Source organism: Macaca fascicularis, chromosome 13 (assembly GCF_037993035.2).
Source record: "Macaca fascicularis isolate 582-1 chromosome 13, T2T-MFA8v1.1".
Lineage (NCBI taxonomy): Eukaryota > Metazoa > Chordata > Mammalia > Primates > Cercopithecidae > Macaca > Macaca fascicularis.
The window spans coordinates 74,094,594-74,108,575 of record NC_088387.1 but is presented as its reverse complement, the minus strand read 5'-3'; the positions used below and the strand labels follow the sequence as shown (position 1 = coordinate 74,108,575).

Below are 13,982 nucleotides of genomic sequence, written 5' to 3'. Positions count from 1 at the left end.
CATACGTGAAAGGAAATAACGAGACTACAGATTTTTAAAATTTACCCCCAAAATGGCAAATGTATCAAAGAAACAAAACACATTTGCCAGTTATGTTGCACAAGATCTCTGTCTTGAAACATCACATTCTTTCAAGCAACATATAGCAAACTGCTTTCTCTAAGACTATCTTTAACACTGGTGAGAAAGCCTTTTAAACTATTTTCCGATTAACACCTCCCTCCTCAATTTGTTAAATATTTTGATCAAGTACAACAATGAAACCGTTTTTAAGGAAATAATGTCTAACTTAAAAAAACATTTAATCTCAATCTCTTTAATCAATGGAGGTGTGACAACCAACGCATGTAAAATTAACCTTAATCCACCAACTAAAACACGCAAAATGTCTCCTAACAATTCTCCTCCTTAAAACAACAACCGTACACATAAATACGGTTCTGACCTCCACCACTACTGCGAACAGCTAATTAATAAAGAGAATGGTTGTTTGGAGACCAAGGTGCAACACCCCACCTCATAAACCTCCCAAAATAACCATATCATCCAAGTAGAACTGAACATTATTTTTGCTAAAGCAGGATTTCAATCCCGGGGAGCCTCAGCCCTCAGACAATGGTGGTTACCAGACAGTGCTGCACAGTTGGGTCCAAATGACACATTTCACTAGGCCTTGGACACAACACACACACATGCGCGCGCGCGCGCGCACACACACACGCACACACACACAATATCCCAAGGGGCCAGTTCTAAGGAAGGGGCGTTCAAACCCCACTAGGAGACGGAGAGCAGCACCGCGGCATGGGGGGTCGCTAGGGGAGGACAGGCAAGGGGGTGTCGATAGAGCGGAAGGGTAACTGCACTGCACACGAGGGAGGGGGCTGGAAATGGCCGATGGATTCTATATTTATTTATTTAAAGGTCTTGATTTAACGGGTCCTTCCCAGGGGTTCTGTAACTAAAGGCAAACTGCGCAGCAAACATTGTGGGCTTGGGAGAGGAGTCGCTGCTCCCCCTACCCCGTGACCAGGGACGGGGGGGCGGGGGAAACAAGTTCCCCGGCCAACACCACAGACCACCCCGATTCCCCTCTCCCGCTCCTCCCCAGGAAGGGGTAGGCTAACACAGAAAAATGGGGGAAAACAAGTTCCCCAGCCAACCCCACCGCCCGAGTGCTCCCAGTTGCTCCCCCCAACCTACCATTAGAAAGAGACAGACTAAACCATGGAAGGCAGCAGAAAAGAGAGAAATCACGCCGCTCGCCTTCCCCCCCGGCCAACAGACTTCCGCGGGGTCCGTGAGCGAGCCGAGAAGCCAAAGGGATGGGTGGGGGTGGAGGGTGCCGAGCCCCCGAAACCAAACAAAGCGCGGCCTGAGCGAGAGCCCGGGCGAGTAGGGAAGCCGCGGCTTTTCCTGCCGGCCCGGCCCCGGCTGACACTGCGGCACCGGGGGACCCGCCTCCGCTCAGCTTGGGTCTCCCACCCCTAGGGCGCGCAGGCCGCCCCCGCCCGCCCCTGCCTCCCTTCCCGCGGTGCCCCGGCCGGCTGGCGGCTGGGAGGGAGCCCGGCCTTACCCCGCTCGCCGACGTTGTTCCGCTCCTGAGGCAGCGGCGGAGGCGGCGGTGGCGGCGGCGGAGGCTGCTGCTGCTGCTGTGGCGGCGGCGGAGGCTGCTGCTGGGGCGGCTGCTGCTGCTGGGGTGGCTGCGGCGGCGGCTGCTGCGGGGGCTGCTGCTGCTGTTGCTGCACCGGGCGCGGCCGCGACACTCGCCTGGGTCTCCGGTTGGCGGCTCGGACGGAGTTCATTTGCCGGGCTGAGGTGGCGGCGTTGGCGGAGGGACACACACACGCACACGCACAGCGAGCTTCGGGGCAGGAGAAGGGGGTGGGGAGAGTGGGAGAGGGAGGAGGAAGGAGAAGGGGCGAGGGGAAGGGGAGACGCTGAAGGCGGAGGGGGCGAGCGGGACCCCGAGTCCGGAGAAAGGCCTGGGTACACAGACGGAGACCGAGGGAGGCCGGCCGGGCGGGCCTGACGCACGGGGAAGGCCGAGGCCGCCGGGCGGGGCGGCCGCGAGGGACGAAGGCAGAAAGACGGGCAGAGCGAGAGAAAGAAAGAAAGGGCGTCCGCCGCTTGGGGATCCCGAGGCGAAGCGCGGCGGCGGCGGCGGCGGCGGCGGCGGCGGCTGAGGAGACAGATCCCGGTCCCGCCGACTCGCGAGCGGCGTCTCCGGCAGCGGGGGGAGTGGGCGGGCGGGTGAGGAAGGGAGAAGAAGAGAGGGAGAGAAGGGAGGGAGGGAGCAGGGGGCGCCCGGCTCTTTTTTTTTCCCTCTTCCTCCCCCCCACACCCCCTGAAAGAGATTTCTGTGAGGAATTTTTCTCTTTCTTCGGCCTCTTCTCTCTCCTCCCCCCCTTCTCTCCTCGGCGAAGGGGAAATGAGTGTGAAGGGAGGAGATAGGGAGAAAAAGAGGCGTCGTCGTTCCTCCTCCTTAAAGGAACCTTTTCTCCTCCTCCTCCTCAGCCCTGTCGCCGCTGCTTCTGCTGCTGCTCCGTGGCAGGAGGAGCCATTGACACCGCCGGAGCCTCCACTCGCCCAGTGGGTCCCTCCCCGCCGCGGGGCTGGCCGGGGGCGCGGGGGAGGGCCGCGAGGCGGCGGGGGGAGGGGTGAATGGGCGGGGAGAAGAGGGGCGGGGAATCCGTCCAGGCGGCCAATCTAAGGCTCCCGTACAACCTTCCGGCCAATGGGGCCTCCGCTCTTATCGCGAAGTTCCTTCAACGCCCCGTTTCCTCTCTCGGGTTTCCTCCCTCCCCCGCCTAGGAGGGGGAAAGAGGAAAGGGGGAGTGTGGTGGGGCGGGTGATAATGGGAGGTATCAGGGCAAATAATAGAGCAGGGGGTGGGCGAAGAGAGCGCCAGTGCGTAGCGACGATTCTGGGAGAGGAGGTGCTCGGAGGAAAGGGCGGGGGTTGCTGATGTAATGGGGAGAAGTGATTAATCCTTCGGTTCGCCGTTTCAGCTTCCCCCTCTACCCCAGCCTTCACCCAATTTTGTTGAGCTGAAAAAAAAGTGGAACGAGGGAGCCAATCTTTGGTAACTCGGGTTTTCTGTGGTAGGTGGGTTCAAAATCTGAGCTGTAGGGAGCGCTAGAGATTTCGTGCCCTTTAGCGAAGCTGAGGGTATTTGCAAACCCTGGAGATTTCCTTCTCCGAGCTTTGGGCTTGGTAACCGAAGTTTGGAGTCGGTGCTTAATCGTAGATCATCTAAACCTTGAAAAAGCTTTGACTTTTGGCCAGTTTGATTTGTTCTCTGAAGAAGTGTGTACAATGTGTGGGAAACTAATATGTGAGAGGAGAGAAGTAAATGAGTTGATGTTGTGATTGTTTATGTGATTTACTTTTTAAATTTTTTTTCAGGTCCCACAAACTACAAGGAAAAGAAAAACCCTCAAGAGGAATTACCTTTATACCTGATGCCCCCAACATAATCTCTCTTCAAGGGAAACTTGTTTTTATTCCCTCGCTTCTGTTACGATGACTGAAAATGTACTCTTTCTCGATTCTCCCCCTTCTCTCTTTTGTTTTGTATTTTTTTGGATGTGGTAAAACTGTCAGTTTATCTGATTCTCTGGTTTTCAGAACTTTGGGCAATGTCTCTGGTTTGAGTGTCATCAGTTGCTGTCTAGGTTTGACATCGATAATTAAGTAACTACAAAGCGTGATAAAGCTTTTGAGAGGGAGGAAAGTGTATTTTGGAAGGAGGAAGAGACGCAAAGAGGCGAGCCTGTATCTTGTACTGTGTTGAGTCCCAGACTTGGTGTGTGACTACAGGCAAAATACTTCACCTTTCTAGATGTCACCCCCCCCCCACCTCCCGAGTTTAAATAAGAACTTATTTTAGACGGCATGATCCTGTTTTCAGTTTTTAAGAATTCTGTGATTTTGAGATGATCTCTCCATAGTCCAGAAAAAATAGAGAAACGTAGATCTATGTTTCTCAAAAAAATATTTTGAGGATGACAGCTGTTACAAAACAGCTGGAGAACTCCAAATTTTTATGGTTGTTAGCTAGGTGCAAATGGGTACAATTTTAGGTTTGTTCAAATAAACATAGGGGAAAAGTAAAAGTACAGGAAAATTACATTATACTATAAGTGTGTCCATCATTTCTGATTTTTCTAAAAATTTCCTTTTTTATTTAACAAGTACTTATTGGCTCCTTCTGTGTGTGCATTAATATGTATGTAAGGTGTTATGGGAAATACTAATAAAAGGAAAATATTGGGCATAAAGAGTTTGTATTTTGGTGTGGCAGAGTTGAAAGTTTACTTACAATAATTCAGATGTAAAGAAAATGTAGCTTGTTTATTTTCTGTAATTTTAACTTCAAGTGCCCACATCACCTCAATTTTTAAAAAAACATAACTGCTTTCACCTTTTATTTCGCCAACTCTCCTTTCAATATATTAATGGCGGGGGGCAGGGTTTAGAGTTGTATGTGGTATAAGGGGTATCTTTTACATACCCTAGATTTTTTTTTTTTTTTTTTTGAGACGGAGTCTGGCTCTGTCGCCCAGGCTGGAGTGCAGTGGCCGGATCTTGGCTCACTGCAAGCTCCACCTCCCGGGTTTATGCCATTCTCCTGCCTCAGCCTCCCGAGTAGCTGGGACTACAGGCGCCCGCCACCTCGCCCGGCTAGTTTCTTTATTTTTTTAGTAGAGATGGGGTTTCACTGTGTTAGCCAGGATGGTCTCGATCTCCTGACCTCGTGAACCGCCCATCTCGACCTCCCAAAGTGCTGGGATTACAGGCTTGAGCCACCGCGCCTGGCCTACCCTAGATTTCTAAGTTAATTGCAACAGTTCTCTGACATATGGCAGTAAAATGCCTTGTTTTAGCAAAATTGGTATATTATGACAATTTCCTGGTAGATGGTAGTAAAGTGTCTTGAGAAAGGGAGCACCTTTTTCAAATTCACACAGTAACTGGTAGGGTGGTAGCATCCCTGAGGGATAGGGAGGTTTACAAGGGCATCTAAGCCACTAATGCCAGTCCTTATGTTGTCTTCTGGCATGGAGTGGCTGGTATTGTCTGATGGCAGCCACTGTCATTTATCATTTATTACTGATAAAACTGGTCATTTCTGTACTTTTGAGGCTGATTTCTTTTGCTGAAATCCATACGTGAGCCATGTGCCCTATACACTATAACCTCTTTGTACTGACCCCAAGTCTCCACAGGTCCCTTGATCCTTGTGGTTCTCACTGAGACACATGGGTACTTCTAGATTCCCCGAATACCACATGTAGGCCTTGATGAGCCAGGAGCCTGGCTTTGGGCTTATTAGTTGTTGAGCCACTGTCCAACAATGTTGCATTTTTCTGCCTATGTTATATTGAACATACTGGCAGGCTGAAAGTAGAACTCCTAGAGGTCTTGGTGTTTCACAGACATGTCCAGGGAAGCAATCCACTATCTCCCAACTTTCTCGGATTTCCCTATGTCTCTGCGCATATGTGAACTACATACCTTCAATTCTAGTTTCCACCCTGAGAGGGGATGGAAAGTAAGCACACTGGGTCTGATTACCTCTTCCTTGTACCCTTTTCTTCTTTCCATCATCCCTCAGGGTTTTAAGGAATGGATTTTTCTCCTTCCTGTATGTCAGGAACTTTCCTTATGTAGTGTATCTTCTTCATTTTTGAGATTTGGCATTTCTTCTCCCTTTCTTGGAGCTGTGATGGCTGATGAAGTGCTCAAGAGAGAACCCAGTTTAACAATAATGGAACATCTATTGGGAGATATTAAAAAATCTTATCCTATCCCCACATCACTGGTTTCTACATATGTTTAGTTTATTTCTTGGGATTAAATGTTAAAGTCATCTTTGTGCAAAAGTGTTCAAACTCAACTCAGTTGTGGAACTTGAGAGTTGTTAGGACTGACCTTGGAGATCATTAAATCTCATTTCTGTATTCAATAGACTAGGAAACTAAACTCCAAAGAAGGGAGGTGACAAAACCTTAACTATTTGGTAGCAAAGCCACTGTCTGCCAATGCAGGGCCCTTTCCATTCAGAAGCATTGTAGACAATAATTTTGAGTTCTGGTGAGAACCCAAAATATCCTGGAAGGTTTTATCCATAGGCAGATCCACCTATATTAGTAAATCATTCTGTCAACTAGCTTTCATAAAAGGTATATATGTTAGAAAACAGGAGAAAAATTTAAAGGGATTTCTTTTGGGGGTGGGAGCCACCTAGAATTATTTCAGTAATACTTAGCATAATTTCAGAGGACTGAACTCCCTCAGGGTTTGCTCTCTCTTCAAGAACATTTGTGTTTGTTTTTCTCAGCTAATTACTGGTGCTTAAAAGGTTGGTGTACTTAAAATTATTTGTTTATAAAACCTATCACAATAGCAGTGTGGAAAAAATAAGCTCTTTAATCATTTCAATACCTGGCAGGTGATATTTACTGTGATTCTTAAATTACAATTTTACCATTTCAAAGATTCAGCTTTCCTTTCCTCTGTCATTCTATCATCTAGTCCCAAGCCATCAGCACTTAGTTACATAAGACACCTCAAAACTGCTCACTCCTTTTATGTCATTTAATAAATTAGTTTGATCTGAATATGGTTTCCCTGCAGGAATAACCAGCTCTGTTTAAAATATTCTTGTTAGAGTATGAATGACTTATCTCACTAAGCTGCAAAAATTTATTCTTCAGTACATGCCCAGATAATTTTTTATCAGTTAGGTAGTGAAAATTAACTCGGAACTAAGGATTTAAATTTAATGTATATGTGGGAAAACCTGGTAAGCACACAATCCAATGAACCCAGAAGTTATCTTTGAAGAATTATGGAATCTAACTTTAATACCTTTCCCTGTGAAATAATACAGACAGAGCACTATTAAAAGAAATTAATTATGTTCAAGTGTTAGGATGGACTGTGATAGACAGTGGTAAATCTTTATTTTTGGTTTTTAAGAGCAGAACCAATTTCTAAGTGTTGAGAGAAGAGTAGGCCAAAACAATAAAAGCATGTTATATTAGGGAAGGATTGGTAGGTGATAGAAGTTTGGGCAGATGTGAAAGTGGAAAACCAACAGGGAGCTTTGCTACTTACCTTGGGCAAATTCCTTAACCTATCTGTGCTTATTTCTGCATCTGTAAAACAGAGGTGATAATAGTCCTCATTTTGTGGGATTGCTGTGAGGATCAAGCAAATTAATACCTATAAAGTACTTAGAACAGTGTTTGGTGCATAGTCAGGACTCAGTAAACTGCTGGCCATTATTGTTACTGTTGGTGGTGGTGGTGTTATTTCAGGCTTTGATGATTTTTTTTTTTTTTTAAACAAAGTCTCACTGTGTTACCCAGGCCGGAGTGCAGTGGCGCGATCTTGGCTCACTGCAATCTCCCAAGTCTTAATGAATTTTTAGATTACATGGACATTGTATGTGGGGAAGCAGATATGCTTTTTTTGTTTTTTGAAAGGGAGTCTTGCTGTGTCACCCAGGCTGGAGTGCAGTGGTGCGATTTCAGCTCACTGCAGCCTCTACCTCCTGGGTTCAAGTGATACTCCTGCCTCAGCCTCCTGAGTAGTCAGGAATACAGGCGCATGCCACCATACCCGGCTAATTTTTAAATTTAATTTAATTATTTTTTTTGAGACCGAGTCTCACTCTGTCACCCAGGCTGCAGTGCAGTGACACGATCTTGGCTCACTGCAACCTCTGCCTCCTGAGTAGCTGGGATTACAGGTGCGTGCCACCACATCCAGTTAATTTTTGTATTTTTATTGGTGACAGGATTTCCCCATGTTGGCCAGGCTGGTCTCAAACTCCTGGTCTCAAGTGATCCACCCACGTCAACCTCCCAAAGTGCTGGGGTTACAGGAGTGAGCCACCATGCCTGGTCAGGTATGCTTTTGTTATAAGAAAAAACGACTAGAAAATGAACAGCATTAGAAAAACCTAAAAAAACAGAAGAAAGATACCACCAAAGGAAAGAGGCAGAACAACAATAGGTAGTGATTAGACATGGGTTGAAACCGATGGGAGGAGACCTCTTGTGCAGGATTTCTCCACTCAGTATTTTAGCTGAGGATCTTGTGGTAGATGCAGATTTTTTTTTTTGTTTGTTTTAATGGGAGATTCTCAAGAATCTATGGAGTAGGTAAGAAAACCAATGCATAGGCCTGGGGGAAAAAAGACAAAAAGGTAACAGTTGAAAGTTACCTGTGCTAGATGAATAATTGGATTCACTTAAGTAGCAGGTTAAAATTTAAAAACTCATCTGGGCCTCCTTGAAAGGAGTAGTGAATGATAGAGAGAAATGGAACAGGAGTCAGCAGTAGAGAAAGAAATGGCAGAAAGTAATGCACGAGGCAGCACAAGTAACTCAAGGGCTGGAGAATCTGAAAGCTAAAGGAAGTGGGACTTTATGGGGACAGCACATGTCAGAGGAAACATTAGACCCCACTATGATCCTGACTCAAAAGGGAAATGGAAATAGAAATATTCAAAACATGGAAAGGATACTGAGAAAAAGAGGAAGACTTGGATAAGTTACAGACATTGGAGATGCTACCACTGAAAACCTCCTCAAATCTCTTTGTAACTAACTAGGCCCTATTCCCATCCTTGAATTAACCTCTGGCAAGGGTGAGGGGGATCATTCTTAGACCAATCTGACTTGCTCTTGTAGCTTCAGATGGGGTGAACTTGATGGAGGGGATATAGGTCCCTAGAAAAAAATGGGGCTTTTGGGGAAAGGATGAACATGTTTTATAGGAAGTCAGCTATGTCCTTATTGAAAACATAGTGTCACAATTAACCTCTTGATGAGAAATTTATCCCAACTAAATTTAAATTCACATGTAGCAGTTAGAAAATGGACATGTTCTAAAAGGCATCCTGGCAATAAGGAAAACGAGAAGATGTTCTCTCTTCATTTTTGCTTCCTCTACATTATTCTTCCTACCCAAGAGAACACTAAGCCTACTGAAGTCTTTGATAGGCCACAGCAACAAGGGTTTAAACACTGGGTTCTAGGAACATCATTTTGTTTGTACAATGCTGTTACTACAGGAGTCACATCTGCTTCTACATTTTTGAGACATGAGACATGTGGGCGGATTACTTCAATTTTGAAGGTACTAAAGGTGCTACACCCATTGTAATGGAAGAAGATGCAGTGGCTGCTAAAAGACTCTGAACCCCAAGGCCTTTGAGGGAGAGCCCTCTGACAGGTACTGAAAAGGTCAGAAAAATAGAGAGAAGAGTATCTTGAGCTTTTAAGGTCTTTGGAGTTCAGTTGACAATAGGAAGAGGAATTCATTTTGGACTTGAATTTCCCTGGGAATTTAATAATGGGGAGGGCTTCACATTGTTCCATTTTCAGCCACTCTGTTGTTTTATTTGGACTTTCAAAAGTAATCTCTGTTGACCAATTTTGGACAATATGATGACATAATTTCTGATGGAAAATAGACTGGGGAGTGAATATTTGGCCTAGGATGCAGTATGGTCTTGAAGTTAAGTTGATTAATGACCTATCCTGACCCATAAGAAAATCTTGGGAAGAACAGCTTAACTGTGCATCTCATTGGTCCCAGGAAGTTACAGTGGAGCATTGGTAATAACTGAGGGAACTGCTAATCTCTCCTAGTTGGACAGACTTAGTTGAACAAGGTTTGATTATTTAGTGCATTTGTTAAAGACAGAATAAGAGGGCCTGGAGAGTGGGGGGCTGGTGGGTATTCAGCTTTTCTCCCTGCATTTCTGCCAGAGCTCATAAAGAAGGAAACGCCCACCTAGGCTTCTGCCCCTCTATCTACCCTCTTATTAAATCCTCCACATGGAAGAAGTGACTAGTCTGGTCAGAGACACTGGGGACAGTTCACTAGAGAAAGGGATCATGACATTGAAAGGCACTCACTTTCATCTCCGACAGGCCCTAATGCCTGCTGTTTCATCTCATACTCCTAGGAGCAGCAGGCTGTTTTGCACATTCCCCGCCTTGTACTAGGTAAATAAAGAGGCCATGGGGGTAACAGAGGAAGAGGCAGACGGGTCACCTCTAATGAGAAGGTCCAATCTTCCTCCTCTCCCCTTTCTCTTCCCAACTCCAGGGGTCTGGCAGGCCAACCTCATCCTGATACCTGGTCAGGTAGGTGGACTTGTGCTCAGCTCTTGATACTTCTCTACTTGAGTCTTGTTTTTATCTTATCCTCACTCTCACTCTGAGTTCTGGCACACTTGAAGGGGTCTAAAGATTTTGTTTTGGAGTTGGAAAAGTAAGAGGCCTCACGTAGGCTTTCTAGCCTCTACCCAGCTATGACCCAAGCTTCACTTTAAATTTGGTCGTCCGACTGCTTACTAATAAAATGGTACTGGAGTTCTCTCACTGGGGTATAGATACAGGTGTGCATGCTCCCTCAAGAAAGCTGGTTAGAAAAAGAAGTGGTGGTAGGATTTGTGTTTGGAATTCTACCCAAAACTGTAACACTATTTTGGGGGACAGTTGGTGGTTTTCTACATTTTAAAGCCAGAACATGTCTCCATGAGATTGTCTGGCTCAGAAATTCCCGAAAGAAAAATGAAGAAAGAATAAGTACTTTGGAAAAGTTAGAACTGTTTTTATGGCATAAAAACTAGAGGAAAAAAAGAACTTATAAACTGATTTTGAGCAAGATTTTGAAAGTATAATTTACCACTCTGCTTGGTGAGTGAGTAACTATTGCTATTTGAGTGATCAGTGATGGGACAAATGTTAAATGAAAGGTAATTCCAAATAAGTGGAAATATTGTGATATTCAGTGCATATAATAAGTTCTTTATTTTGACCATAAAGAGCTATACATTTTATATTAATAGAAAATGAATTTCTCTCTGCCCTCAGCTATTTAAAGAATATTGGTTTGAAGGAGTGCCAGATCACTTCTTTTCCCAGGACTCCTGCATGACTTGAGTCAGTCCATTCTCAACTTCTCTTTTATCCTGTTGCTTAGTTTGGGCTACCTGCTGTGTGGCATGGCCCAGTCCTCATCTCCCATGGCTGCTAACAAGATAGGCTACTGCAAGGAGTGGTGGTCATGGAGAGGAAGGAAAGGGTGAAAACTGAAAAGATAAGGAGAAAAAAATTAAGATTTCTATGTTTTGTTTTCCAGAAAAACTGTATTACTGAAGAGACTATTTACACATATGATGGACATTCACTCCCCAAATGCTGCTCTAGAGGAAGAAGGCTGATTAGCCACATACATGTGGCAACCATGTCAAATGGCATCAGCTCCATAGGGTTCTTTTTTTTTTTTTTTTTTTTTTTTGAGACAGAGTTTTGCTCTTGTTTCCCAGCCTGTAGTGCAGTGGCACGATCTTGGCTCACCGCAACCTTCGCCTCCTGGGTTCAAGTGATTCTCCTGCCTCAGCCTCCTGAGTAGCTGGGATTACAGGCATGCACTACCATGGCTGGCTAATTTTGTATTTTTAGTAGAGATGCGGTTTCTCCACGTTGGTCAGTTTGGTCTTGAACTCTCAACCTCAGGTGATCTGCCCACCTCAGCCTCCCAAAATGCTGGGATTACAGGCATGAGCCACCATGCCCGGCAGCTCCATAGGATTCTTGTCTCTGTCTCCTAGCTATTCAGTGGGCAGTGAGTGAATCATTAAGGTAAGTACCTATATTTGTATATAAAATAATTTTTGAGAAAATATTAGTAGTTTTTGTACACAGCTGGAGAAGAGGCCTTGGTATACAGTTCCAGGTTTGGGGGTATGAAAACATCAAGGTGTCTTACCCAATCCATTCTCATAACTTCCCCTCCCCCATTTCAAGACAGCCTCTGACACTGTAGAAATTTACACTTACGGAAAGTGAAAATTAGGGAACTGATCTTTTTGTCTAAGTAAAACGCTTTAAGCTGCTACTTACCCAGAATCACAAATGAAAGGAGTCAGACTTTTGAAAACAAACAGATCAACAGATTAAACACCTTCTAGAGTTATAATAACTTTAGTTACAAAGTAAATAATTATGAGATACTCATCAAAGATGGATAGCTTTTAGGCCAGAAGCTTCTGATTTGGGGTGGGTAGGGGGACAGTGAGGGAGGTGGGGAAACTCTATTTGGATCCATCTTGTCCTAACAAGAAGGAAATGGAGCTCTCTAGTCATTACAGACCACATTTAAAGGGCCAGGCCCCACCATAGGATGTGTCTCCCTCTTGATACAGATCAACTTTATTAAGTGACTTATTTTAATGAATGCTTAACATAAAATTGAGGGTGTTTTTGTTTTAAAATATAGTTTGTTATTAGACTTCAGGTCAGGATCCTTTGGGGAAGTAAGCAGGCAGGGCAACAATTGTTCACTTACAAACCAGAGTAGGGTGAACAAGTACAACCAGATATTCTTGAAGCTGCCACTGATGAGGCCCCTTTCTAACTACTTCATGAACCTAAATGGTTTCCCTTCTCCCCTGACTCCAGCCTCTTGTGTCCTACCTTTGATGACTTGGATTCTGATCACTTTTTATTCCTTACCTTGTTTCCTATTTGCTGTATCTGCTCCTCCCAAGATCCTAATCTCTATATTGTGGACCCTGAGCTGGTAACTTGATCAAGATTTCCTGTTTCCTTGCTTGATAATTTAATTTGGCACTAGAATGAAGCAGAAAAACATGGGCTTTGCAGGCAGACTTGGGTTTAAATCAGACTATACTACTAACTGGTGGTCTGACTTGGGTAATGCACTTCTCTGAGGAAGTTCCTTTTTAGTAAAATGAGGATAATTATACCTGCCTCAAAATATGACTGTGATTGGAAATAGTAGTGATGGTTCTACAACATTGTGAATGTATTTAATGCCACAGAATTGTACACTTAAAAATTATTACAATGGAAAATTTCATGTTATGTGTATTTTGCCACAATTGGGGCCTGATAGGTCATGCCTATAATCCTAGCTCTTTAGGAGGCTGAGGTGGGAGGATCACTTGAGCCTGGGAGTTCAAGGCTGCAGTGAATTGAGATTGTGCCACTGCACTCTCCAGCCTGGGCAACAGAGCAAGACCTTGACAGAAAAAAAAAAAAAAAAAAAAAAAAAAGCCAAAATACCAAAATGGTTGTGAGAATTACTCTTTGTAGAACACTCATTACAATGCCTAGCACATAGTAGGCTCTCAACAAATAGTAACTATATAGCATAAGATATTTTATATTACAAGTAACAGAAAAAGTAGAACTTAAACTGGCTTAAACGATAAGAGAATATGTTCGTTCATAAAATTGAAAAGTCAAGAGGTAGGGTACACTTTGGTGTTAGTTTATGTTACTAAGAATTCAGATTCTTTAAGTCTTACATCCCTAAAGACTCAGCCATATCACTAAGGACTCAATTTCTTTCCATCTCTACTTTGCCTTCTGTAGCAACAGCTTTATTCTAAAGCCAGCAATCCTCATGATCACAAGATGGCTGCCAACAGCTCCATAGAAGTGCACGTTCCCTTGTCCATACCTAGAGAGAATAACTTGGTCCCAAAAGTATCCTGACATTTACTTGATTAAATCACATGCCTTCCCTGGAACCAAAAGTCGTGCATAGGAGGATGGAATATGATGATTAGTTTTAACGAACCGGCTTCTCTGGAAGCACATGGGCTGCATGGGGAGGAGTGGATTCCCTGAATGAAATAAAAATACCATGGAGAAGAGAAGGCAGGACTAATACACTGAGGAAGCAACGAACAAATATCCACTATCGTAGCTATTATCATTGTTATTGGCTTTCTTGGTCCTTAGCCCTTGGTTCTCGGCAATTTTTTAAAAATCATTTTTTTAACCCAAAAACTAAGGGAGTGCTTATTTTGAGTAACTGAAGTCTTTCTAGCAAAGAAAGATGAACAGGTATAAAACTAAGTTTAACTAGATGTTAGCTACCTGGACCACTGGCCAAACAAGCAACAAAATGCACTGAAT

General features: G+C 44.5%; 2 protein-coding genes and 1 long non-coding RNA gene across 11 annotated transcripts in view; 1 reads left to right on the top strand and 2 right to left on the bottom strand.

Moving 5' to 3' along the window:
- FBXO11 (F-box protein 11) overlaps nucleotides 1–2,629 on the bottom strand; it is a 102,032-nt gene extending 99,403 nt beyond the window's left edge. For 2 of the 4 annotated variants that reach the window (XM_005575941.4, XM_045369365.3), the window contains exon 1: nucleotides 1,577–2,629. In XM_005575941.4, the coding sequence (XP_005575998.1) occupies nucleotides 1,577–1,805 (229 nt within the window). In that variant the 5' untranslated portion in view covers nucleotides 1,806–2,629. Of the gene's footprint in view, nucleotides 1–1,203; nucleotides 1,516–1,576 lie in introns of those variants that run through there. The other 2 variants (XM_045369366.3, XM_074011836.1) reach the window with 2 other exon arrangements.
- LOC141408347 (uncharacterized) lies at nucleotides 1,208–4,283 on the top strand. 6 transcript variants are annotated; one of them, XM_074011837.1, is made up of 4 exons: nucleotides 1,208–1,296; nucleotides 2,518–2,592; nucleotides 3,012–3,085; nucleotides 3,409–4,283. In XM_074011837.1, exons 1-4 carry the CDS (start codon nucleotides 1,228–1,230, stop codon nucleotides 3,527–3,529), a joined length of 339 nt encoding a protein of 112 aa, XP_073867938.1. In that variant the 5' UTR covers nucleotides 1,208–1,227; the 3' UTR covers nucleotides 3,530–4,283. The 6 variants fall into 6 exon arrangements, 1 of the variants encoding a protein (XP_073867938.1); XR_012422393.1 differs by lacking the exon at nucleotides 1,208–1,296 and adding an exon at nucleotides 1,604–1,818; XR_012422395.1 differs by lacking the exon at nucleotides 1,208–1,296 and adding an exon at nucleotides 1,874–2,253.
- A 6,711-nt stretch (nucleotides 4,284–10,994) lies between these two features.
- The window catches only part of LOC123568384 (uncharacterized), an 88,752-nt gene continuing 85,764 nt past the window's right edge, over nucleotides 10,995–13,982 (bottom strand). The window contains exon 3 of the long non-coding RNA XR_012422398.1: nucleotides 10,995–11,122. This is a non-coding gene — a long non-coding RNA (uncharacterized lncRNA). The remainder of the gene's footprint in view (nucleotides 11,123–13,982) is intronic.

Coding starts and splice junctions, on each gene's coding strand:
- LOC141408347 (XM_074011837.1), top strand. CDS start 1,228: ATGGAAGGCAGCAGAAAAGAGAGAAATCACGCCGCTCGCCTTCCCCCC. Junction 2,593..3,011: donor CCGGAGCCTCCACTCGCCCA/GTGGGTCCCTCC, acceptor TCGCCGTTTCAG/CTTCCCCCTCTACCCCAGCC. Junction 3,086..3,408: donor AACGAGGGAGCCAATCTTTG/GTAACTCGGGTT, acceptor ATTTTTTTTCAG/GTCCCACAAACTACAAGGAA.